The sequence below is a fragment of the Nelumbo nucifera genome, chromosome 3 (genome assembly GCF_055504915.1).
Source record: "Nelumbo nucifera cultivar China Antique chromosome 3, China Antique-T2T, whole genome shotgun sequence".
Taxonomy (NCBI): domain Eukaryota; kingdom Viridiplantae; phylum Streptophyta; class Magnoliopsida; order Proteales; family Nelumbonaceae; genus Nelumbo; species Nelumbo nucifera.
Window position 1 is genome coordinate 104,702,316 of NC_142651.1, and position 26,599 is coordinate 104,728,914.

The following is a 26,599-nucleotide window of genomic DNA, read 5'->3' on the forward strand; positions in this document are numbered from 1 at the left end:
GGCGGTGGGAGTGGTACCACATGGACAAATGGGTAAACGAACCTCACACGTACAGTACTGTGTTGAATCGTGATGGTGATGGAAGCCTGAAAGACAAAGCGTATCTTCTCCCATTCACAGGCCCCCGACTCCTCATCACTTGACCGACTCCAAAGCTAGAGCTTTCCTGAACCCCCCATCTCTATCAACATATATATTCAAACTAAACCTGTCTCATTCTCGGCGGAATTCCGGTACATAGAAATAATAGAACCCTGTTTTTAAAGTTTTGAAATTTGTGAAAAGGGTTACGTAATTTACGTGGCACTTTTAGTTGTCGGTGCAACATGACAAGGGAGGAGTCCAATGTCTAAATAAATGGGTTATGGGGGTAAGTCTCTAATGTTCTCAGTTTCGTGCCTTTTTTTCTTAGATTTCTTACCACCTGTCCAACGTATTAGACCTTGCAAAATGTCTGACCCAATCCCAAAATAAAGCTGGTTAGGACTTAGGACTTGGGATCCCTTGCCCAGTGACCCGAATTAAGTAGAAGGCAGCCTCACCCGATCCGATGTGAAGGGAACTCAGGCCGGATCGGATTGGATCACTGGATGCTGGTCATAACCTTTTGAATATTCAAACAGTTAAACCCGTATTAATTGTTTTATAAAAAAATGGTTGACTTGGTTAAAGGATAATTAACTCAGACGGTTAAATCATTGACTTATTTTACTTATTAATCAACCTTAATTTGAACATTTAGGGTTAGGACTTATAATTTAAAGATCTAACCTAAAATGTCTTGGAAGATGATTTGACCCGAGATGAACACTACCCGATTGTAAAGTCTACCATTGTATATTTGAGATGAGACCAAAGGGGCATCCCACAATGCTTCACAGCACATCTCCACTGTGTATTGAAAACATCTTCCTATAATGTATTAAAAATGATTTGAGATCTCAATAATGTTATGCGGTAGCGTTCTTGTTCATACAGCCACACTTTTTTTTTTTTTTTGGTATTTAATCATGTACCTGGATCCTCATAAAGGCCATAAATATTTTTTTTTTGAGAATAATACAACAACATACTAATAATTCTTTTTAAAATCAATAATATCAGGATTTGAATTGATACATCTCAACTGAAGCAAACCAACTAACATATCAACTGAATCACCACTACAGCATGCATATATGCAATTAATTTACCTTCCATAATAAAACTGTCTTTTTATATAAATAATAATAATAGCAATAATAATAATACTGTATTACATGCCCCCCTGAAATATCAAGGGGTTCAAGGAAAAAAAGAATGAAAGACATGAACTCAACTCAGGCAGAGGACTCAATATCTATATACAGAAAAAGTTTATGATAATAGAAAAATCTATGATGCAGAAAAATATAATATAGAAAGAATTTTAATCAATCAAAATCTATCTATGAATTTTGATAAATAATACCTTATTTACTATCACGTTTATCATTTCAATTTATTTGTCAGTTGTTTTTCGGTTTTTCCTATATTATAAAATAATACATGTGAAGGTGTCAAAATCAAGCTACTCATATCTTGGCTTATTTTGCTTGTAAATCAAAAGTATCGACATACTACAACTCTGCCAGGAACTCTCATGTACATTTTAAAGCTGCTTTTTTTGAAAAAAAAAAAAATCTCCAGGAGCCAAATCAAAACTAAGAGTAAATATGTATTGTGTATGGGAGTTTGGATTCCTATTTGTTACGTTTTTTTTTTTTAATTATATTTCATTACATTACAATTTTACATGTATTTTACTCCTTCATAAGTTATTATTATTATTATTATTGCAAAGATAATAATAAGAATTGTAACCATTGACGTCAGTAACGTGATCTGCCGGAGGCTTTCATGTCGTTTTCTTGGTTACCGCCCCACCTGTGAATGTGGGTATACCATCACGTGGTACTTGGGTCCCATCTGCCCTGATCTCGTACATCTTTCCTTTTCCTTCTTCCTCTCCACTGGATTTTTTTGTTTTATTTCCTTCCTTGTGATCCTGTTGTCTTGAGGTACGTGTCGAATGTGCGATACCCCAAAAGATTCTCATCCCACTGCAGCTGCCGATGTCATGTATATATCAAAATGATGAGAGATAGAGAGAAAGAAAGGAGTCATTCTCCAGTTGTCTTTGCATCATTGGTGCATCAAATGAGACTGATATGGGATGTATCATAAATAATATATAATATCATCAGTATTTTAATCTTAATCAGTTGGTTTAGGTGAAGATGATCTATTTTAATGTAAACCCAATATTAATACATATATTGATCGATATGATTCTCTCATTTTCCATAGACCCCACCATTATTTTATGTCATGTGTCATGATGATGTGAAGGTCTCAACTCCTCTCCATCACTCACTGGGTTTGGAAATTCTGGGGTTTTCTTCATTTGTTTTTTCCTTTCGTCTTCAACAAATACCAGTAGTCGGTCTTCCCTCCTCTTCTTTCAATTCTGCCCACTGAAGTTGCATCTTTTGTTTTCTGATTCTAACTTTTCTTAGCTATGGTCTTTATTTTTTATTTATTTATATAATCCGGTAAGTATCACATCTATATGTTTAATCACAACCTACCACCCACTCATATGGTCAATGGGCTTATTACCTCTCCAACCTATGTGTTTATTCACATGGGTTTCAAACAATAAATGAAATCCCAAGCAACGGGTCGGGTTCAGCACGGGTTTTCCTAAACCGAATCTGACCCCAAGCAATATTAACCCGATCTCAACCCAATGCAACTAAATGAAGAGGGGCTGCCAACCCAATGCAACCAAATGAAGAGGGGCTGCCTCATATATATGTTTTCAAAATTAGATTAGAAAAAACTGGGACCGGTCACTTAACCGATTTTATTTTACCCTAAAACCGGTGACTTAAATAATGATTTTTGATTGTTTTTTATTATTATTACTATTTTTGTTAGAATGGGTCGGACCGACCGCCAACAGATTAGGTTATCAATGAAAATTTATGATAATTTCCTATTACATCATGTGTATGTTGCGTGATTGACAAAGGGTGGGACAAATTGATAAGGTGACAACTTGAGGTAAATGGCCAGAAAAAGGAGAATAGACTGTTGAAGTGGCTTTTTGAGAGAGCAAAAAACAGTACAACAAAGAGGAATTGAAAGCTTTCTATTGAAATATTGAAGCAAGGAGAGATCATCGGCCGTGACCGAACTTGTTTTAATATATAGTATAAATGTATGAGAGATATTCTCAATATACAACTAAATTACATGTTCTCAGAGTTTTTGTTTTCAGGAAATCTAGGTTACTAATATACATACTAATTGCATACAATGGTTTGCAATTGTTGCCAGGTGGATTCATATGGGTACACCGCCTATCAATTTATCTTCAAATATATGGAATAGACATGGATGATCAGTTCATTTATCATATTGATCTGAGCCTGGATAAAACTATAAACAACAACGGACAATTAATTACTTGTATGTTTTCAAACTAAAACAGAGGACAGCCTCCTCAAATAATTGATAATTAATTAACATTAGGCCAATTAGTTTTATTAATTATTGTATAATAAATTAATAATCGTCTTCATTATTATCATGTACTTTGTATATATATATAGAGAGAGAGAAATTTTTTACCAGCTTTGCAATTGGCTTTTTTTTTATTTCTTTATTTATGATCTCAAGTACATTTCATACGTCAAGTCGTTAAGGGAAGCGTGGGACTTGTTTCTAACGTGCGCCAAGGTGCTGGACGTCTTTCGTGTGAATTACTCTGTTATATATCTAGAAAAAAAAAAGCACTCGGATTTTGGACCCGTTTTAGTAGGACTGCAAATGTTTTGCTGCTTAAAGGTGATCCGATCCGTTGATATAGATCCCACTGATCTGATAACTGATAAATCTAATCCCATAAACATCATATTGGTTGTAAGAATTTTAGATATCTTACCTTTCGGTATATTTGTCGACTTATTAAACAACTCAATAACCAAATTTCGATATGAATCCGATGGACAATATCCCATTTGAATCGAATTGCAAATATAAACGAATCAAAATTAGATCCGCCCATATCAGATTCGATCTGTTTGCACTTTGCGGGTTGCAGCCCTACGTTATTTAGAGAGGACGTTCTTTCACTGTTTCAGGAGTGGTTGTTTAATGAATACTGCAGCATGCAGAGAAATGAAGCTCTCGGCCTCTCGTCTCGCCCTTCTATTTAAAGTCACAACGGTTATACCATCGATGGGAAGGCTACTGTCCGTTCGTTATTCGGTTGCTGCTCTGCAATCTGCATAGCCAAGTAAACGTAGAGACTTCTATCTACAGCGGCTTTTGTTTTTCTTCTCACAAGTTAAAGAATGGAGTCGAAGCAATCCGAGACTTTTGAATTCCGAAATCTTAGCTCGACTTGCCGGAATTCCATTATAATCCGGCCGAGACAAGGCGATTTCCAACGACACCATCTGATTCCCGCCCTCTGACTTCTCGTTATCCGAACAACATCACCGAAAAAAAAAAAGGTCTTCTATCTGTCTTGTTCTGAGTTTCTATTCTAGAGTGGAATGAAATTTTTTATCAACTTTTGATTGGGTTATTGGGTACTCGGGCAATGTTTAAAAAGAGTATCCAGGGTTGGAATTCTATGTAAGAATGAATATCCTCTGCATCTGAGAATGCTAGTCTTGAACGTTAGAATTTTTTCTTTGAATTCTCAAGGTTATTATTTTCTTATACTTCTGTTTTATTTGGTTAATATTATTAAACTCCGAGGTTCTTAACCTTTGTTTCTGGATCGCTTCTTGTTCATTCGAACAACGTTAAATTTGTTCTAGACGATTCCTTCACATCTAGAGAGAGAAAAAGGAAGAAACTCGTGGTTCACACACTGGGGTCAAATTGCAGAGGTAATGGGACATTTGTCGACTCTGTTCGATGGTCTGGCAAGGTCACTTTCCTTCAAAAGAGGAAAGAACTGTGGGAATGACGCTGGAAAGGAAGCTGCAGAAGCCATGGCTAAAGAAGCTAAGAAGAACGACTTGATATCGCGTTCTTCTGGAATTGTTAACTCTAACGGTTCCAGCAATTTTGCCTCAATCTTCTCCAAGAAAGGGAAGAAAGGAGTGAACCAAGACTGCTTCATTGTGTGGGAGGTATGGTTTGTATCCCCTTTTTATATAAGATAAGAAAGAAAATTTCAAATCATTGAAGTAATGTTATCGTTTTACTTTTTTCATTTGTGATTCTTTTCCTTCTTCTTCTATCTCAATTGTTGAAGCTAGATTTTATTTGCTTTTGTTGGTAGGAATTCGGATGCCAAGAAGACATGATTTTCTGTGGGGTTTTTGATGGGCATGGTCCATGGGGCCGATTTGTAGCTAAAACAGTTAGGGAATCAATGCCATTGTCTTTACTCTGCAATTGGCAGGAAACTCTTGCTCTAGCTTCCCTGGAACCAGAGTTTGACTTCGAATCAGATAAGGAGCTTTATCATTTTAATGTATGGAAGCAATCCTACTTAAAGACTTGTGCTGCTATTGATCAGGAGCTCGAGCACCATTCCAGGATTGATTCCTTCTACAGTGGAACCACTGCATTATCAGTTGTTAGACAGGTAAAAGGAATTCTACTCCTATAGTATTGACAAGGAGAACTGTTCTCATGAGATCCGTTCATGTGAGGTATTAACCTTTATTGGCATAGGATCAGAATCCACTTGAGACCAATACCTACTTTGCTTTGGCATGAATGCACTGATTAAACAAATCTATGGTTAAAAGCAAGCATTCCTAAGTCATGCTTCTATTTATTCCTTCTCTTGTTTGTGTTCTGTTTTATTTGCTTTCCCTCTGTAGCTTGTCTAGTTCTCTGTATTACTGCTTAAGAGGACAAATTAGAAAATGGAAGTTCTTTTGTATAGAATGAGCATACTAGTTTTGGATAGAGCACCGTAATCCAAGAGGAAATCCCATAAGAAAAATATATAACAAACTCTTAGCTATCTATAAAATCTGAATAAATTCACTCATTAGATGAAATGATAGATAGACTCATATGCACCAAACAGGAAACATCTCGAGTTATAGGCATCTGTTTATTTTCTCAAAGGGATAAATCATGGTGAGAATTTGTTGAAAAGGATTACAGGAAAAAAAATTATATTAACCTGGATCAGAAAGTTAGTGTAGCAGAAGAACACACATGTATATGTATGTATGTTTTTAATTAGTTTCTATCAATTGATCAACAAATTCTTTCTTCTTAAGCTATTTATATTCTTGAAACAATTAATTAATCCATTGCCGGATTTTTTTTTTTTCCAGTGGCACATTAACTTTTGGTTTCAAAATGTCTATTTCATTGGCCACCACTTTTATGGATGGTGGATTGCACCCAAATTGCACATTTCATTCAGTTATTGCAAGCAGTTGCTTATTGACTTGATTTCAACTTTCACAAGAGTCAAATGTAATGGTCCCCTAGAAGGTTTTATTTGCTTGAATAAACAGTGAGGAATTCATAATAATTGCATCAATTAGATAGTTCATACCAAATTATAATTTACCAAATGGTATAAAACATTTGTCTCAAGCTCGCTAGTTGGTCTAGGCTTCAAGAAGAAACTGTTTTAAGCTATAAGCAAGAATCCTAATTTCCTAAAATGTAGAGAGAAGCCACCACCAGAGTCAGTTTTATCTTCTTCTTTGAGTTCCTTCATGATACATATGCAAGTAATATCAATTTTCATGTATTGCAGACCATTGATTTTGTTTTCCTTTTATCAATTATGCCAGAGTTCTTAGGAGCATAAGAAACAATCCTAAGTTGTTTTAGTTATAAGCCATTATTGTTTCTTTTCAAGTTCTACACCCCTATCTTTGCATCATTAGCATAATTAAACAAGTTCATCAAGAAATGACATAAATCTTTTCAATGGTGATGTTTTGTTTAGGGTGAATTCATAGTTATAGCAAATGTTGGTGACTCTCGTGCTGTGTTGGCTACCACTTGTGATGATGGCAGCTTGGTACCAGTTCAGCTTACTATTGATTTCAAGCCAAATTTACCCCGTCAGTACCCCTCTACTCTTCCCCCAACATACACATACAAACATCTATGAACTTTACATTTTACTGTTCATTTTGGTTACAGAGGAGGCTGAGCGGATAACTCAGTGCAAAGGACGGGTTTTCTCTTTGCATGATGAACCAGGGGTGCACAGGGTCTGGCTGCCAAATAGTGAAACACCTGGGCTGGCGATGTCTAGAGCATTTGGTGATTATTGTGTCAAGGATTTCGGACTTATTTCGGTACCTGAAGTCACACAGAGGAGTATAACCACTAAAGACCAATTTATCGTGCTGGCAACAGATGGGGTAATGTATTGTACCATCTCTAGTTTACAGATGTTTTGAACTAATCCATAATTTAGAAAGATAAAGCACACAAAATCATGTGTAGGACATGAAACTTCAACTTAATTATAAATAAAAGCATCAAGCATGTGAATCCAAACAAGTGATTCTCTCTACTCAACCCAGTCTTATTCCAACTATTTGGGGTTGTCCATACAAATCCAAACAAGCAATTCATTAGTTACCCCTGCAGTTACACAGAGAGGCTGTTTCTCCAAACAAGCAATTCATAAGTTACAAACAAAAACATCAATATGGCTCTAATTGCATTGTAGAAATTCTTAGTATTAGTAGTCTTCTTTATACAAGTTTCTTTTTTGTTTTCTTTACACTTCAGCTCTGGGATGTTATCTCAAACCAAGAAGTAGTGGATATCGTCTCTTCAACAACAGATAGAGAAAAATCAGCTAAACGACTAGTTGAATGTGCAGTCCATGCATGGAAAAGAAAGAGAAAGGGCATTGCAATGGACGACATTTCAGCTATATGTCTCTTCTTTCACTCTTCCTAACCCTCTCAGCAGGTTCACCAACTTAACTGGAAAAACAAGAATGACAAATAGAAAGGTAGTTTATTTTTGCTGATAACTTCTTGGTTTATTGTAACCTTGTATGTATGCATGATTACTTGTCAAGCATCCAAGCCCATAGGTTTTTCATTGTTTCCCTTTCTTTTGCTTGATGAACTATATATTTCATTAGAAACGACTAAGTCACAGATGACTGCGAGAAATATACAAGGTACATGCCTTGATGATCCAGGCCAATTGCAAAAACAAGGATAGCAGAATGAGGGTATTTTAATTTTAGAAGAATGCAGTTCAACTGCAGCTAGGAGTCTACTGTTTTTTATCTTTCTGAACTCTATTTCAGGTTATGCTTGTCTGAACCTCCAAAGAATCATGGACCATTCATTTAAAATGCACCTCAGTCTTGGATGAATTCAGAAGAATTTGATGCATGGAATTTCTATTAACAAAGTACACGTCCTTCACAAAACTAATGCTGTCCAGTTAAAGCTGAATAAGATGCATTTCATGATAAATCAAAATTTCAACCATCACATTAAACTATTTTTTTTTTGTGTTTTTCAAGATGTACTTACCATTGAAGGTTTTAACAATGTTAAAAATTCAATTTTTACATTTCATTTTATCACATCATAGTTATGATTTGGTTCATCTACTATGGGTTTTGCCAAAAAAAAACTTATAACCAATTAACCGATATCATTAAAGTTGTAAATAATCGGTTGTAATTCATCAAAATTCACAGGGTGAGATGATCGGTCAAAGTTCTGCTATCATACCTTTCCAACATTATTGTATATTATAAAATTTAACTGAACATGGATCAAACAAATTGGAAATCACCTCAGATACAATTAAGTAAACAGATCATTTACCAACGGAGAGGTGGTCCGTTGGTGTATTAGCTGGTTTGTTTCAGCAGTGATGCGAAATCGAATCCCGCAACCACTACTTTGGGGAGAAAAAGGGGTCAAAGGGAGGTTTAGTGGTGACAAAAAATAAGTAAACCAGATCATTTGAATCTTAGATAATCGGATTGGGTGTTAGATTGGTCTCTAACTTTCATAGTGGTTATCAAACAGTGAAAATCAAACTACACCATCTCATTAATCTCAATATAAAAAGTAGTATAACCATTTTAAGTTAAATCTATCCCAATCAAATGCATTTTTCATGCCTAGGTTAATGTCAAATCACCTATATAGCGCTTTATGTGAACTCAGGGTATGTATGCACCACATCCACAATCCCAAACAATTCTACATTTGGGTTATTTGCATGTAGATGAACTGTCAACGGACTCCAAAAGTCCAAAATCTGATCCGACATCTGATGCGATTATCCCAAATTTGGACGATCTTGTTACATAAATGAATTGAATTCAGATTTTGACGTATGGTCAAAAGTCTCAAAACTATTGACGAGGTTATAATCATCTTTTTCTATATCAATCGCTTTGAAAAACTCCGGAAGTGAAAAAGGCATGATGAGTTCATAGTTTTTTTTTTTTTTTTTTTTTTTCTTTTCTCTTACCAAACACAAGACTAGAATTACCTAAACCAAACAAACACGGCCAAATAGAAAAATTAACAAACGATCAAACAACAGATAACTAAAACCTAATTAAGGGGTCCCGGCACGAATCCATCAACCTTTTGCAATTCCCTTCTAGTACACAAAGTTTGTCAATCCAACATGCATATGCAGTAAAGGTCCTATTTGCGGTTTAGAGGAGATAAGTTTAGCTGAATACAGTAGCTGTTCAGCAGGCCGTGGAATCAATAATAATGCTCCATTCAATTCATCACTGTAGGCCTGTTGTAGAGCATATTATCATTTGTTCCACAACCCACTATTAAATCTCATCTTGCAAAACACAAAAAATAGAACATGTGATATCGACTGGGTTTAGATCAAAAAAGACAATTTGCATATCGACTGGAAATGGTTAGCAACATTTCACGATTTAGGGGCGATCCTGGGCCTAGCTAGTACTTATAGTTCTTATATAAGTGCAAAGCCCAGCCCATGATCACCCCTACGAAAGGAGGGATTTTGTTCTTTCATGAAACACCATAAATTTTCCCATGAGCATAGCAGAACTAGAAGAACTCCATAGTTTCTGCATTTCTAATTTGTAATGACAACTATTGGTGGTGGTGGTGGAGGTGGTTCATCTATCTGTCTGTTTCATTTTTCTTGCGCGAGTCTCGTGTTCAAACAACCAACTCAATTCTTCTTCCCACCTCGACATCCTCATAGCCGGAGATACGCATTCGCTTTTCCACTGTATTTCGCAAAAGTAAAGCAGCAGCAGAAGCATAACAAGTTACGGCAATCTTCGCTTATCATGGCATCAGACGACCGAGCAACGGCTCCGATTGGCCACACAGAGTTAACCGAGCTGAAAGACGAATCGGATTTCGATTCTCTCGTCTCTCCCCATGGCTATCTCTCCATCTGTGGCTTCGGATCTCTCCTCTCTGGTACTTCCCTTACTTTTCTCTTCGTGTACCGTGTCTGTATTGCACACGCTGCGTTACACGGTGGTGGTACTGATTGTTCAGATATGAACCAGAAAGGAGTGCGAGGAGCACATTTCCTGATCTTATGAACTTCAGGGTTGCGAAATTGAAAGGGTTTCGACGCGTTTTTGCCCACGCTGCTCCCATTTTCTTCGAGCGTGGCATTGCCAATCCAGAAACCGGGGTTACAACTTTTCCCTAAACTCTCCCTTTCAGTGTTTTACTATATGATATCTGAATTTCCCTTATCTATGATATATATTAACTGAATGAAAATTTGAATTATGTCAGGAGATTTCGAGCTTAAGTGTTGAACCACGTGAAGATGAAACCCTAATCATCACTGTGTTTGAGATTAAACCATCGGAGGTAAAGATCTCTGTTAATTATTAAACTTTTTTTATTGTGTGTGGTTAAATCATAAATGCGAGTGACATCACACGTGCAGATTCCATCTTTTATTGAGAGGGAACATGAATTTCGTTTTCTGGCTGTAAGTTGCTTAAATTCTTACTCTTTAGTCTTCTACTTTCTTGATTTTTTTTCTTTTTTGGTTATTCATTACTTGATGTAATTGTAGTTAGAATTCACTTGATCATACAGGTGATACCTGAAACACTAGATGGGATTCCATTTACTAGTCCAGCGGTAAGTAGAGATGGATAAGCTTCCAGCGGCATGGTTGACATCTCGAGGTCCTATTATAAGTGAATGTTTATCAGACAGATCTTTGATTTCTGGTTTGGTTTGTTAAAGCAGGTGCTTTGTGCTCGCTATAGTGATGAGGAATATTTTCAAGTTAGATGCAAAGGTATTCTTCACAATGCTGCTAACCATTTCCAGTCGATATGAAAATAGTACTCTGTTATTTGCCTATTTAGCCTTATGTAGTTCAATTCATGTTCAAAAAACAATATTAACGCTTGACATTCACGCCTTCATCAATTACATAGGTGTCAAGGCACCAAGTCAAGGCTGGGGAACAGCAAAGCACTTTGTCATATAGAGAACCAGGTTCCACCTAGGCTTTGCCTAGGGGAATGATTTTTCGTGTAAAGCCTATTTTCCCATTTTCCCTACTCTTATGAATCAATTAGCTTGCTTTCCTGGTTGGTGTAGCAATTAAAAAACATTAAAAGCAATCTAGCATAAAAGAATTAAACAATAAAAGTAAAACTTAAAAGAACATTGCATAACCTAAAACTAACTAGGGAATGAATCTCTATTCTATTAATGCTGGAGGGGTGTGTGTGTGTGTGTGTGTTTTGAATCAAAGATTAGAAGAAAACATAAATATGAAGGGGCAGAAACCTTGTAACTTGAATAAGAGAAAGTAGGAGCAAAGCCCATTTTATGGTTCCCTAGCTCAAAAATCCATGATGCCCAGATTTGGATATGAACACAGAGAAGGACATGGATACAGGATATGTGAATACGACTCTCCGTTTTCTAAAACTCTGGACACAAAAACAGGTTCAGGTGTCTCATGTGATATGCTTATATCATCTGTTTACCCAATGCTTGAAGCTAAATGTCATTCTTCAGGACTTGTGCATTGCTAAATTTGTTTAAATTTCTAACATGTGTGGATCTTTTTTATAGTATTTGTTAAAACATGCCATTTTATTTATATATTTTAAAGGCGTTGATGTTATAAAGTACATCTGGAAGTATCCATGCAGTATGCCATTATCTGGTATTGTATCTGACACTGGTATGCTAGGCATGTACAGGCATCCGGATATCATCCGTCTTTCATCATGCCCCTTTACATCCTTTTACCTTATTTATTCAATATGATGTGGTTTAGCTGCAATTCACCTAAAATCATTGCAACTCCTATAAGGAAACACCAAAGTGATCCATAAGCAATGTATCTTTGCCTAGGCATCACCTCAACAATTATGATAATGAATATGCTATTGATTTTTCCTATACCATTAAGTCCTATCCTCAACTGCGTTTCATGGCTTCATTGCCACAATGACCTTTCCAAATAAACATTTTATCTTTTCTTTCTTCCTTTTTCTTCTAAATAAACACTTGCACTTAATTATGTTTCGTCCCCCCCCTCCCCACTAAATCCTGTTCTTTTTCTTTCTGTAACTCTTTTTCTTGTATTTATTCCTGAATCTTTCTGTTCCATGGAATGCCAATCAATAAGTAGATGGATTGTCAAATAGCCTCAAGATTTTGCCATTACCTCTTCTGCTGTAGGAAGCTATTTTAAATGTAATTTGCTCCTCTTTTCCCTGTCATTTACTATCCTAATCTTTTAGAATAATTGTTTTGTCTTAATATTTTTTGTGTCTGTTCCAAATTAAAATTAAGTGGGATTTTTTGTTCCAAATTAAGATGCCCATATATGTATGTATGCTGAAGCATGAATTAGTATTAGTTTTTCTTAAGTATGTTTGCTATATATTTAAATTTGATGAAACTTATGGTTTATAAAGTTTCTTTTAGTAATACTTGTTGAATAGCATTTTACATTTTTTATTCTTTTGATGAATTATCAAATTAACAAATTGCTTGGAATTAAGAGTTGAACATGCATGTTGAGGTCTCTAGGTGTCATAATCTACCTTTATAGCATTTCTTATGCTTCTTGAACCACACAGGCCTCAGCTATAACAGACTGTTATATTGTTTCATGGGGCCATCTCTCATGCAGGAAGCAAGGAAATCTATTTTAAGCAATATGGGCGGTATAACATCCATAAGATATGGCGGGATGATATCTTACCTTGCCGTGTTTATCTTCGACACTGGTAACTATTACAGGGCTTTTTATGTATACAATTCATTGGTGCTGTTGAAGTATTCTTGAACGAGTACGTGATGCATGCTGAAAAGACTAGTTTATTAGGTTACTTCATTTTGTCTGCACATAAGAAGTATAAGAAGTGTCTGTACTATGGGGTCTGTGACAAAGACCCCCTGTACTTTGTTTTACAACAAACACCCCCTTAGACAAAGACCCCCTTCCCTTAGCCTTCCATCTAAAAAGACCGTTACAATTTGTCTGTTCTCATTAACAACCCTAAGAATCTCTTCTATCCTCCATTGCAAAGATTTGGATCAACATGGTCGGTTGCAAAGATTTGCTTCGCTTAAGATATCGTTATTTAATTGGGGATTGGAGTGAGGTGAGAATCCTCCATGAACATTGGCTACCTCATCCCGTAGAACTTCAACACGTGGTGGAGTTAGACTCTCAGGTGGGCTCCATTAACGCTCGAATGCGAAGTCAAGAGTCAGTGGATGTCGGCTACGGTGAAGTTGGTGTCATCGGTTACGGACGAAAAAAACACCAGATCTGTGTATGGCGGGTCGAGGATGTCGGCTACGGTGATATTACCGACCCACCATACTGGATGTCGGCTACGAGAAACACCAGTCGGTGTCACCGTTTTTCGTCTACGGTGACGTCAGCCTGGCGCTTGACGAGAAAAACACCAGATCCGCGCTAACTTTGTATCCCCTCTCACTGGGAAGGGTAAGAAGAGAGGGGGAGAGGGAGAGAGAAATTTGAAGAAATCTGATGTAGATGAGATTAGTGCCGCTAATGTTAGTGTATCGTGGAGAAGATGAACAGTATTTTTTTCATCCGAAGGTTATATGGGGATTAAAAAATATTGTAACGGTTTTTTTAACGTAACCTTAACAGAAGGGGGTCTTTGACTCATAGTCATAATACAAGGGAGGTGTTTGTTGTAAAATAAAATACAGGGGGTCTCTTTATAATTTACCCTTTTATTAATTATCTATATCTGTTACCTTATATAAAACAGTTCCATGAACTTTTTGATGGACTATCTTCTCTCTCCATTTAGATCTCTAATTTTTCTTATTTCTTCTTTTATCATCCCTCTGCCCCCACCCATACTAGCTGTGCATGCTGCATTTAACCCACATCCATTTCAACCCAAATGCTGCATTTAACCCACGGCTAATATAATGCTTGTTGCTCTTTCCTGTGTTCTATACGAATAGTTTGTAAACATGTTCTTATTGTCACTTTGGCATTGATAATTAAGAATTTGGTTAACCAATCAAAAAACAATGTAATTTTTGGTTTCATGTTTCTACAAGACGAAATTTTTAGCCATGAGAATCTTTCTATACATGGACTGAATACAATTGAACTTCCTGGTAGTGTATTGGCAGCAAAGAATTGTGGCGATGTTGCTTATAACAACTTTCTGGATCACACTTTTCTTGGGGACCGTAAAACAACCATCCGTGAGTACTTAGCAACAAGAGGTTCGGGCATCATGGAAGAAGAACCGCCAGAACCACTTAAGGCCCGTTATGGTGGATGATATTAAGAAGCGTTAAGTCCAATCAGCAGCAAAACATGGCACTTGCAGAAATGACTTACATTTACTGTAATCAGACTGAAAAAGTTGAGCATACTGCAAACTTGGGCGGTGTTCGGTATTGTGGTGTCTTTGTATCTGCAGCAAGGTTTAAAATATCAATACAGGCTGATACGCCCCCTCGCTCTCCCCCAGGTCAGTTTAAGGCTGATTTACCCCCTGAACCAGGCCAGACCCCTATATGACCCCTGTAGTGAGGTATCATTAAGCCACTGATATGATTGGGATGTATAGTATTGAAATTTTGAACCTTGATCTACAGGGCCCAATGTAGTGTAGTTGAAACCACGATAATTTGAATCAAATCACATTCTGTAAGGTGTTCTATCATGAAGAATCCCCTAAAAAGAATGCCTAATGGGTATAATGTGTTCCAAAATGACAAAACCAATTAATCTATGGGATATCTGTACTACTGAACGCCTCCTAGTTAGGAACGTGGTTTAAATATACCCAATAGGCACGAACAGGCGTATCAGGTGTTTTGCTACTTTATAACTTAGTTATATTAAGTTTTTTTTTAATTGCACCAGGGGTCGGTTTTAAGCATGCTTACCCCCTGAAAATAGTCAAAGTCTGAAACACCTCTTATTTTGGGTTTCGGACAGCTCCCGATGAGATACGATACACCCCGATACAGGGCATATCGTACCGAAATTTTGACCTTAGGAACAAGAAAAAGTAGGATACTTGGCAAATCTGGAAATTTTATCAAAATGTTGGTGAAGTAGAAGTGTACGACTCCTTGTACATAAAATGATAAAATTCATGTGATTATCTATACTCCGAAACGCAACTCAGGAATATTGCACGTTCACATTTGCATAACCATAACTAAACGCAAATTTCTGTTGTAATTGTTTGGTTCTAGTAATCTCCCTACTAAAATTAGCTATGCAAGCACAACTAAGGTTCCTTTTGATTACGTTTGAAATGAAGGAAAATAATCATTTCTAGAAAGTAGTTATATCATGTTGCTTTACATGCGATGATGCGACCATAAATATTATCAGAAACCTTTATATTATTGGCTTGCTATATTAGTTGGCCCTAAATGTGGAAAAAGGTTTTTTTTTTTTGAAAAATCTATGATGCAGAAAAGATATGATATAGAAAGAGTTTTGACCAATCAAAACTCACCCATGAATTTTGATTACATTTATGATTCTAGTTTATTGGTCAGTTGTTTTTCGGATATCATATCTTTTCCATATCATAATCGAATCCTTTTATTTTTTTTCTTTTACTCATTACGCCCCAACTCCCCGTAAACTGGAAAATAAAAAAACTGTAATGAGAGGTGGCTAGGGGTAAGGGGTTGTTTTACATGATGAATGTTTTTGTTTCCATTTGTGTTTGCCACATCAACAAAAAAAATGTTCTTGTTTCCATTTGTGTTCTACAAGTCTCAACGACCACTCTTAGAGGGGCCAGACCAGCTGGAACATCAATTAAACCAATTCAACAAACAAAATTTTGTTTTAGATGTTGTCATCAAGTTGTGATTGGGGAAGAGCATCTAAGCCATTCCCAGAATCATGTGTTCCCAACCTGTTCTAGAGCTTACATCGTGGCCAATAGTGAGGCCGACCTTGAAATATTTGTCCATATTAGGCAAGAGTGAGCTTATGAGCACCTACTCGGACAACAGTTGCAGAATCCTCAATCAGTTGTTGCATGATGGACAAAATCTCAGGGTGAACAAATTCTGCAAACTCTCCACATGATTGAGCAATGCAGCCTATACTCCTCTAACATGTGATTAATCTACAGTCAAGAACTCCCATGTATTGAACCATAATCCTTGAGCTTAGAAAGGATGGTATCAGCTAATAAAGCAGTTCTCTGCAGAATGATAATTAAAGCCCACTTGTTCCCCACACCGTAGAAGCAATTCTGATTCAGTTCTCATCTCTCCCGCATTCTTAGCTAGACTGACATGTCTGAAATAAAATTGAATAATATTCAGTATCATGTACATATTGTAGAGATTGTTTGAAATTGGTGGTTTCATGGTCCAAAAAAATAAAAGAATGCCAAACGATAATTAGGGCATTTCAGGTTAACTTGCATCCATTATAATCTACTTTGTTGTTCACCAGAAGGATTTGAATGGTTTGCGATCCCTGCCAAAGGAAAATATTTATTTTAGATGTTACAAGGTAAATTTGATCAACCAGCATTTTTTTTATCAGTAACTGAGATTATATTAATAAGAAAAAAACAGATATAGTAAATACGTGGGAGAGGTAAACACTCTCAATTCTCCCCAAAGATCAATTACAACAAAGCCCAAAGATAGACTCTCTTCCCACACCTTTTTTTTTTTCATTAGAAAACTTCCATATCTAATTCTCCTCCTTTAGCAGCCAGCCTATAACCACTTACGAATCACCATCAACAATCAGCTTTTTGATGTTCAACTCTTTGCTCTTTTAATCCCTTCCGTTACGCCAAAACCCCTGGTTCTAAGCGAATCACCGGGCCTACAAAAGAAGGCTATAACTTTACCTTCATCAACCAGCATATTTTCATAACTAATAAATAATAATAATATATATTCAAGTAAGCCAAAGAATCTGTAAAATACAACGTGCATAGCCAGCATATTTTCTGGCACTCAGACCTCCAGTCCAATGTGCACTATTGTTTCTTTAGATGGGGAACCTTATTCCTTTGCTCCTTGTACTACTCAGATCTACCACATCATCATTTCCAAGACCATGTATCAACAGATCATTCCGTGCAGAACAAAAATATTGCAAAAGAAAAGTCCAACATTAATACCATGTATCAACAGATCCTTCCATGCTTCACAAGCATCCAATGGGCAAGCTTCTCCGACTGTACTTCCTTATCAGGAAGCAGGGGCGGAGCTAGGGGGGACCCATGGGAGCCATGCCCCCAGAAATCCGTACACTGAATACATTTTTCTATGTAAATTTCCTCCTTCCCCTCACTTCTCACCCAATGGTTGGCCCATCCATAAGTTTTGGTCCCCTCAAAAAATTCCTGGCTCCCCTCCGTCAGGAAGAGCCCTCTTGAGCCCAATAATGCCTTTGCGGAGTGATGCAGGTTGGGGTTCAACTCAAGCATAGATTAGACCCTGTACACCTATGGCTGAAATTGTATTAAAGAAGCCTATGCATTAATAATAAGCAGAAACAGAGAATTGAAGTATGGCTGTAAACCCATCAAAAAGAAGTGTTTATGGCAATAAGGCTAGCATACTTTATGTGCATACTGAATAAAATTCAAGCTTAACATGTTGAGGGCCCGGGAATAGGATTTCATCACGGGTCGGTCCACGGGGAAAACCTCATGTTTTCCCTTGTTCCTTCTTGCTCGTGATGAACCTATCTTGGCGCCTTCGATGATTTGTCCAAGAGATCACCAACTCTCCCAACTCACTCTTGACTGAATAATTTGATATCTCATTCAATAATGGGGTCTCCTTAAATAGGAGATTACAAGAGTCCTAATCAAAGGGAGTCTCCTTGCTGAATAGGGAGACTTCCAGTTCTATCTTGCTAAGGATAAGATAAGCTAATCCTAATCTGATAAGCTACTAACAAGTTAAGATAAACTAAGCTAATCCTAATCGGATAAGCTATTAACAAGATAAGATAAGAGATAAGAACAATAAAATAAGAACAAGCAAAATGAGCTAATCTAATCTAAATAAGGTTGTTGTTGCCGAACTGGGTAGGATGAGCATCACTGAATCCTTGCTGCTGCTGGCGGTGGGCTCGGGGCCTGTTGCTGCCAGCGGCGATGTACGTCTTCCCAAGGAAGGCATCCATAACATTACTCCCCTCCTGGACTACGAGCTTGTCCTCAAGCTCGAAAGCTAGATATGTGGCTTGGAACTCTGCCAATGGGATCCATGTGGCTTCTGTTGGTGGTAGATCACAACATTCCACCAAGACTTCAAGGATTCCACGATTGAAACGAGAGCGGGTGACAGTTTTAGGCTGGGGGACCAGTTTGCCATCTTTCAAGGGTGGCAGGGAGGGAACTTGGTCTGGGAGAACACCCGTAAATGGTTTCAGCAAGGAGATGTGGAAGACATCATGAATTCGGCTAGTCTCTGGCAATTCCAGCTGGTAGGCCACACTGCCAATCCGTCGCAAAACCTTGTAGGGCCCATAGAACTTAGGGGCGAGCTTCGGGGCAGCCTTGTGGCGCAAGGAGAGCTGCCGGTAGGGCTGGAGCTTCAACCAAACAAATTGTCCTGGATCGAACGATAGTTCCCGGTGGTGCTTATCATAGTGGAGCTTCATGCGGAGCTGGGCCTGTTGTAAGCGAATGCGGACGTCGGCAAGGAGGGCATCGCGGTCCTGTAAGGAGTGATCGATTGCATCCAAGCGAGTAGATCCGGGCTCGTAGGACAGTAAGCAGGGAGGATCCCTGCCGTAAACGACGCGAAAGGGAGTCATGCCGAGGGAGGAATGGTAGGCTGTGTTGTAGTAGTACTCAGCCCAAGGAAGCCATTCCAACCACCGTCGAAGTTGATCGCCAACAAAACAGCGGAGATACATCTCGATAGTGCGGTTAACCACTTCCGTCTGACCGTCGGTTTGTGGCCGGTAAGCTGATGAGTAGGCCAGGGTGGTGCCGTGTAGTCGAAATAACTCTTTCCAGAAGGCACAAGTGAAGACCGGGTCTCTATCGCTGACGATGGATTCCTGCAACCCATGTAAGCGAAAGATATGTGTAAAGAAGGCGAGGGCAACCGAAGTGGCACTATACGGGTGTGATAGAGGAATGAAGTGCTCGTATTTAGAGAAGCGGTCGACTACCACAAAGAGAACTGATTTGCCCCCTACCTTGGGAAGTCCCTCAATGAAGTCCATGGAGATGTCGGCCCAGATCTACGATGGGATGGAAAGGGGCTGAAGGAGGCCTACCGGGTGTAGGTTTTCCTATTTGTGTTGTTGGCATGTAGAGCAATTCTAAACAAAATCTCGAATAGAAGTCTTCATACCTCGCCAATGGAAATCAGTCCGGACGCGGTGTAGTGTTTTTTGAATGCCCTCATGGGTGGAGTTATGGATGCTGGTGATGATGGTGGGAATCAACGGGTAGTCTGTTGGAAGATGGACTCGTCCCTTATATAGTACCAACCCGTCGTGAAGTGACCAATTGGGGTCGGCCGTGACGGTTTGGATCTTCTGCAGTAAGAGCAACCATTCCGGGGACTGTGGTGCTGCCTTCTTAATGTCGTCAAACAGAGAGATCCGAGGTTGGAAAATGCTACATAGAACCATCGCATCTTCTTCTCGCCTAGACAAGGCATCAGCTGCGCGATTAGAGGATCCCGCCTTATATTCCACCCGGAAGTCAAACCCGAGCAATTTGCTAACCCAATGTTGTTGAGGGGAAGTGGTGAGACGCTGCTCTAACAGGTATTTGAGGTTGTAATGATCAAGTTTGACGATGAACGACCGCCCCCACAAATACGACCTCCAGTGCTGGATGGCTCGGGCAAGGCCGATTAGTTCGCGCTCATAGGCTGGAAGCTTCAGATGTCGTTCGGCCAATCTGCGGCTGAAGAAAGCGATCGGGTGCCCTTGCTGCTGTAGTACGGCCCCGATACCCACTCCGGAAGCATCGCACTCGACTGTAAATTCGAGGGCGAAATTAGGTAATTGCAGGACAGGGGTTGAAGACAATGCATTTCGTAGTGATAGAAAAGCTTCATCAGCTGCGTCGTCCCACCGGAAGGAGTTTCTCTTCAACAGGTTGGTTAACGGGGCCGCCAACACTCCATAGTTCTGTACAAATTTGCGGTAATAACCCGTTAAACTGAGGAACCCGCGTAAGGCCTTGGCGGATTGAGGTTTGGGCCATTCTGTTATAGCCTGAATCTTGGAACTATCAACTATTACACCCTGCCCATGGATGATGTGGCCGAGGTAAAGAACCTGTCATTCCCCGAAGGAGCACTTGGACCGTTTCAGGAATAAGCTGTGTTGGCGTAGGAGTACAAAAACGGTCCTCAGATGGTGGACATGCTCTACCCATGATTTGCTGTAAACGAGGATATCATCAAAGAAAACTAAAACAAATTTGCACAGATGGGGCTGGAATACCTCGTTCATTAGTGCCTGAAATGTAGATGGTGCATTGCAAAGTCCGAATGGCATGACTAAAAATTCGAAGTGGCCATGGTGGGTGCGAAAAGAAGTCTTCTTCACGTCACTGGGAGCCATGCGAACTTGGAAATATTCGAACCTGAGGTCCAACTTAGAGAAATACTGGGCACCATGCAACTCGTCCAGCAGTTCGTCCACAACGGAAATAGGGAACTTATCTTTGATCGTCCGGTCATTGAGTTCTCTATAGTCAACACAGAACCTCCACATTCCATCTTGCTTCGCCACCAACAGAACCGGCGAAGAGAAGGGGGAGTGACTTTTGCGTATGATCCCTTGGTTCAGCATCGCTGTACATTGTTTTTCTATTTCATCCTTCTGTAAGTGAGGGTAGCGATAAGGCCTGACAACGACTGGTGCTGAACCCGCCACCAAAGGAATACGATGGTCGCAAGCTCGGGAAGGGGGAAGGCCCTTCGGTTCCTAGAACAAATCTGAAAACTCGACGAGAAGTTTTTCCATGGCTGTCGGTTTTGTCTAGAGTGCATGAACCTGCGGTGTCTTTTCTTTAACCCTGCAACCGTGCCATGAAACTTGCTTGCCATTTAGGTGGAAGGTCATGGTGAGTGTGCTGAAGTCCCACAAAATCGGGCCTAGGGTAATTAACCATTTGATCCCAAGAACAATATCGAACCCATCCAATGAGAGTACAAATAAATCAACTAGAATTAGTTTAGAATTGACATGTACTAGGACGTCCTTACAAATCCCTGGACTGTGAACTTTTTCACCATTTGCGACGGCTACCTGTAGTCGCGGCCGGAGTTCCATTGGTAGTTTTAACTGCAGGGCTGCATGTTCACTTATGAAGTTGTGTGTGCTCCCTGAATCGACGAGAATGCGCACCGGCTGACCTGCAATCTGTGCCTGTAACTGCATTGTCTGAGAGGTTTTAATACCGGTGATCACATGGAGAGAGATCTCTAGTTCGAATGTGACGGGTTCCCCATCCTCCTCTTGCTCATCTATGAGAAGGCAAAAAAGCCTCTTGCATCTATGTCCTGCCGAGTAGAGGTCATCACAGTTGAAACATTGACCTCTCGCTCGGCGCTCTACCATTTCTGCCCTGGTCAAGCGCTTGATGGGAGGAGTGACCATGTTACTGCCTGTACTTGTCACTGCTCTAGAGGTGGTGGTCGTGGGAGGCTTCATTTCCCGGCTGGTAGCAGAAGAGGGGGTCGTTGTTGGTGGTCTTGGGGGCACCCACGAGTTCGGTGGACGACCCACATTAAAAATTCCGCGGCTGAGCTACAGCTTGCGCTCAAATGCGCGAGCTAAGTTCATGGTTGTGACCAAATTTGGGGGATTCTGCATCTCGACATCCTCGTAGGGGTTCTGCTAACCCTATTGTGAACATATCCACTTGTTGGTCTGGTCGCATGGAGGATGCCCTCGCGATGAGGGTTTGGAACTGTCGCTGGTATTCAGCAACTGTTTCGGTCTGTTTAAGGTTAATTAGCTCGCCCAGTGGGTTGCTGGTCAATGGGGGTCCGAACCGAAGAAGGCAATAGGATTTAAACTGGGGCCAACTGAGCCCGGGTTCTTCTTGCTCTAACCGATAAAACCAAAGTTGTGCTTCTTCCGTTAAATGAAAGGCGGCTAGGCTTACCTTGTCCTGGTCATTTGTCCGTTGATTCCGGAAGAACTGCTCATAGCAATACAGCCAGCCTAGGGGGTCTCCGTTGCCGTTGTACGATGGGAACTCCAGCCTGCTGTACTTGAGGATGATGGCTGCTCCATGGCCGACGAACTATTGTTTGCCGGAAGACTCCGGCAGATCTGGCCGACAGTCGTTAGCTGTTGTCCCTCCGTCAGAGTTCCTTTCCCTGCAGGAAAGAAACATCTCCATTAGCCGTCGCAGTTCTCGCACTTAACCTTTGATCTCACAAACTTCGGAGTTGGTCTCCACGAGTTGGTGCTCGAGGTCGTGGACCCTGGAAGGTAGCTGCTCCAGATCTCCCATGACGCCTTGCTCTGATACCAAGTTGTTGAGGGCCCGGGAATAGGATCTCGTCACGGGTCGGTCCACGGGGAAAACCTCCTGTTTTCCCTTGTTCCTTCATGCTCGTGATGAACCTATCTTGGCACCTTCGGTGATTTTTCCAAGAGATCACCAACTCTCCTAACTCACTCTTGACTGAATAATTTGATATCTTATTCAATAATGGGGTCTCCTTAAATAGGAGATTACAAGAGTCCTAATCAAAGGGAGTCTCCTTGCTGAATAGGGAGACTTCCAGTTCTATCTTGCTATGGATAATATAAGTTAATCCTAATCTGATAAGCTACTAACAAGATAAGATAAACTAAGCTAGTCCTAATCTGATAAGCTATTAACAAGATAAGAACAATAAGATAAGAACAAGCAAAATGAGATAATCTAATCTAGATAAGGCTACTATTGCCAAACTGGGTAGGATGAGCATCACTGAATCCTTGCTATTGCTGGCAGTGGGCCCGGGGCCTGTTGCTGCCAGCGGCGATGGTACGTATTCCCAAGGAAGGAGTCCATAACATAACACCTATATAAAAACAAGCATAACCCATTAGGAATTTTCTCAACATTAAGTAAGTGATACTTACAATTCAACCATCTGACTAGAGCAGTTTGAGCCATAATGCCATCCAACGATCAACATAATAAAGTTTATGCATATGATAAAACTAAGACCCTTAGATGGGTTTCTCACTAATCCATGCAGCTACTCCTTTCCTCAGATATAGGGGTTATTCAAACTTTCCAAGTTATAAATAGCTTATGATTTTCTAATTGAAATTATTGATCAAAAAAAATTCTAATTGAAATTCAACCGGTACTATCCAAATTCACTTGGGTTTCTGATTGGTTAAAGTTTTTCAGGTATCATACCTTTCCACTATCATAGAAATTGCCTACAGAAATTCCATTCCCTTTCTAATGATGAATTTTTGGCAGTTAATTTCATAGGCGGGGACCCAACCATCTTTGACTCCCAGCCCTTGAAATATGGGAGGTAGCAAGTTATTGATGTCACAGACCAGGGCTATGCTCCAAACCCAAGGTTTTATCCTTAAGTTATCCAGCCAAACATATAAAAAGATAACTTATCTATCATAAAATGAGTAATATTGACCTCAGTTAACTTTTGAATAAATTAAACTCTTCTAAATTATTTATTATAAAATAAGTTATACCAGCCAAATTAGTCATTATATTATAAAACAAAGCATCTTCTATGCTTAGCAAGGGCCATTAGCTAGTAATAATATATATAGAGTGCGCCTTGGGTCCAGCTGTGACACCTCAGTGTGCCCTTAATTCACTTGCCTAAACAAGAATCCTACTACAAGTCTACACTAGTAGATTGCCTTAGTTAACTTCTGTTCATTTGCACCAATGGTGTAGCTGTGAATCAAAACCTAGTCACAAGAAACATTTCCCAAAATCCAATCTGTAGTAGGTGTAATAAGTCCCAGAGACTATTGGTCATGCTTTAGTCTCTTGTGAATTGCCAAGGTGTGTTTGTGTGGTGGACCTTTTAGTATCAAGGTAGATGGGTGGGGTGAAATAGCTGATTTATCATCTTGGTCTGATTTGTGGTTAAGAGAGTGGGGAAGCAGAACTATGAGAGCTTTGGTTTTAGTTTGCTTGTGGTCTATGGATGTTGTGGAAATCTCAAAACTCCTATGCTTCTTAGATGCCTGGCCCTGCTTTGATTTTCAATCTGATTAACAGGCTAGCAGCAGAGGCAGATGAGTAGAAAAGAAATCATATTGTTTCTTTTTGGAATTCACCAAATGTTGGAAGCTTCAAGGTAAACACCGATGGTGATTTTGTTAATAGTAACTTAGCTTCTTTTGGTATGGCGGTAGTAAGAGACCACGACGGAGCTTGTATCTCAGTGAAATTTGGACCTTGTAAAGCCTCTCCTAACTGCTGAAGCGTTAGCTGTGATGGAAGGTCTAAAGCTGACCCAATCCTTGAGAAATGAGAACCGTTGTTGTAGCCAGTGACAGCTTGCAGCAGATCCAATCTTTAAAAAATCTGCACATGCCTTGCGCTAAGGACACTATCTTTTTGAAACGTCATTAGAAAACTTTCTCAGAATCTGAGAATTATTTTTGAGTAAGAGAGTAAAAGTTCAAATCTGATTGCGCATAATTTGTCCAGTAGAGGTCTTTCTAGTAGTGGTTTTTTTCTTCGTTGATAGGACTCTAAAAACCAATATACTAATTACTAATCACTAATCACTTTTCACAAACGAACTTAAACAAATAAATGTTGAACCACCAACTCTCCAAAGCAACGAAGACAACCACGATCAGGTAAGCTTCTCCAAATTTGGTACTTCAGCTTGAATCTGATCAGACTACATCCTTAACAAGATTGAAGATTTCGTGGGGCTAAATATTCAATTAAGTTAGGTCTTAGAATTAACTTCATTTTCTTCAAGATTTGAACTCAAATGACCAACCCGAAAGAAAAAAAAAAAAAAAAAAAACATTAAAGTAGAAAACCTAATGCACCGGAAAATCAATAAGAAACTAAGAAACACCACCAAGAGGCGAAAACTACGCACCAGAAATAGGGCAAAACTGAGGTTACGTTTCAGTTGACAAGAACTGAGAGAGAGTGAGAGAGAGAGAGAGATCGCGCGCGTTTTTAAGTTTAGAATTGGACATGGCATTCTCATTATATAGGGGAGCGAGAGGGGGCGTAAGAAGAGTCCCACATCGTTTGAGAATGGGAAAGAGAGGAAAGGGAGATGGTTATAAGTACGAGATGAGAGGTAAAGATTAAATTAACTCGTCCTGTCGGGGGTGCGAGGCGACTCGTCAATGATCGTTTAGAGACGGCGGGTCGTGCCGACACCTACGAATTCGAACACATATTTAAGGCGAGCGAGTCGCGCCCTACTTTCGGTGTTCTCGCCCGCCAATTTTTGGAAAACTCCCCAACCTTCCGGGGGGTTTTACCACCATGATCTTCTCTTTTTTATTTAAAAAGAAAAATGATCTCTACTTTCAAGTTATATCATTATATTTGGGCCTTAAGGTGATTAGTTTAGTAATCCTTTTATTTTTGTTATCAAGTCTCTATGACTTTACTGCATAATGCAACTAAATACAAACCCCATTGCTATGGTTTGAAGAAATTGGTTCTCACTTCTTGTATGTTGAAACACCACTAAAATCTTGAATAGTCTGTAGTTGCATGCCAATCGCAAGAGATAATATATGTCCAGTAATTATAATGGAGTTGAAGAATTTGTACTCTAATCTTTTTTGCAAAATTGAACTACTTTTGTAAGGGTATAGCCGTCTGGAATTAACTTGTGCTCAATTAAGGTAGAATAATGTCCAGAATTAAAGAAGCAATCTCTCTCTGTCGACAACTTACCATCCTCTCTCAAAGATACCCAGAGAGAACATGGCAGGGTGCATTGGAATGTGATGATACAAATGAGTCTAGATGTATTAACAGCTTACTCATCCAAAGCACTAATAAACAGAACATTGTGGCAGATTTTGAAGCTCACAACCACATAGACTTCTTGCAATTTACATTCCTTTGCTGATTCTTTTGCCA

At 39.3% G+C, this 26,599-nt stretch overlaps 2 protein-coding genes across 6 annotated transcripts; both read left to right on the forward strand.

Moving 5' to 3' along the window:
* Nucleotides 1-3,996: 3,996 nt before the first annotated feature.
* Nucleotides 3,997-8,590, forward strand: LOC104598882 (putative protein phosphatase 2C 73). 2 transcript variants are annotated; one of them, XR_016084715.1, is made up of 7 exons: nt 4,001-4,544; nt 4,857-5,174; nt 5,327-5,635; nt 6,974-7,091; nt 7,174-7,397; nt 7,774-8,002; nt 8,309-8,590. XR_016084715.1 is itself a non-coding variant. In XM_010261157.3 (6 exons), exons 2-6 carry the CDS (start codon nt 4,932-4,934, stop codon nt 7,945-7,947), a joined length of 1,068 nt encoding a protein of 355 aa, XP_010259459.1. In that variant the 5' UTR covers nt 3,997-4,544; nt 4,857-4,931; the 3' UTR covers nt 7,948-8,590. The 2 variants fall into 2 exon arrangements, 1 of the variants encoding a protein (XP_010259459.1); XM_010261157.3 differs by having other exon boundaries at nt 3,997-4,544; nt 7,774-8,590.
* Nucleotides 8,591-9,528: 938 nt separating this feature from the next.
* Nucleotides 9,529-15,202, forward strand: LOC104598881 (uncharacterized). Of its 4 annotated transcripts, none has more exons than XM_088902297.1 (8): nt 9,532-10,451; nt 10,544-10,674; nt 10,782-10,859; nt 10,939-10,983; nt 11,094-11,138; nt 11,250-11,301; nt 13,112-13,261; nt 14,650-15,202. In XM_088902297.1, exons 1-8 carry the CDS (start codon nt 10,106-10,108, stop codon nt 14,745-14,747), a joined length of 945 nt encoding a protein of 314 aa, XP_088758423.1. In that variant the 5' UTR covers nt 9,532-10,105; the 3' UTR covers nt 14,748-15,202. The 4 variants fall into 4 exon arrangements, with proteins under 4 accessions (XP_088758424.1, XP_088758423.1, XP_010259457.1 ...); XM_010261155.3 differs by having other exon boundaries at nt 9,560-10,451; nt 13,165-13,261; XM_010261156.2 differs by having other exon boundaries at nt 10,311-10,451; nt 10,533-10,674; nt 13,165-13,261.
* The last annotated feature ends 11,397 nt before the right edge of the window (nt 15,203-26,599 follow it).

Excerpts from the sequence above, each read along its gene's own strand:
- LOC104598882 (XM_010261157.3), top strand. The coding sequence starts at position 4,932 with ATGGGACATTTGTCGACTCTGTTCGATGGTCTGGCAAGGTCACTTTCC. Across the intron at positions 5,636-6,973 it reads CATTATCAGTTGTTAGACAG|GGTGAATTCATAGTTATAGC; the intron begins GTAAAAGGAATT and ends TGTTTTGTTTAG. Across the intron at positions 7,092-7,173 it reads TTTCAAGCCAAATTTACCCC|AGGAGGCTGAGCGGATAACT; the intron begins GTCAGTACCCCT and ends TTTTGGTTACAG.
- LOC104598881 (XM_010261155.3), top strand. The coding sequence starts at position 10,106 with ATGACAACTATTGGTGGTGGTGGTGGAGGTGGTTCATCTATCTGTCTG. Across the intron at positions 11,139-11,249 it reads TTCCATTTACTAGTCCAGCG|GTGCTTTGTGCTCGCTATAG; the intron begins GTAAGTAGAGAT and ends TTGTTAAAGCAG. Across the intron at positions 13,262-14,649 it reads CGTGTTTATCTTCGACACTG|TGTATTGGCAGCAAAGAATT; the intron begins GTAACTATTACA and ends ACTTCCTGGTAG.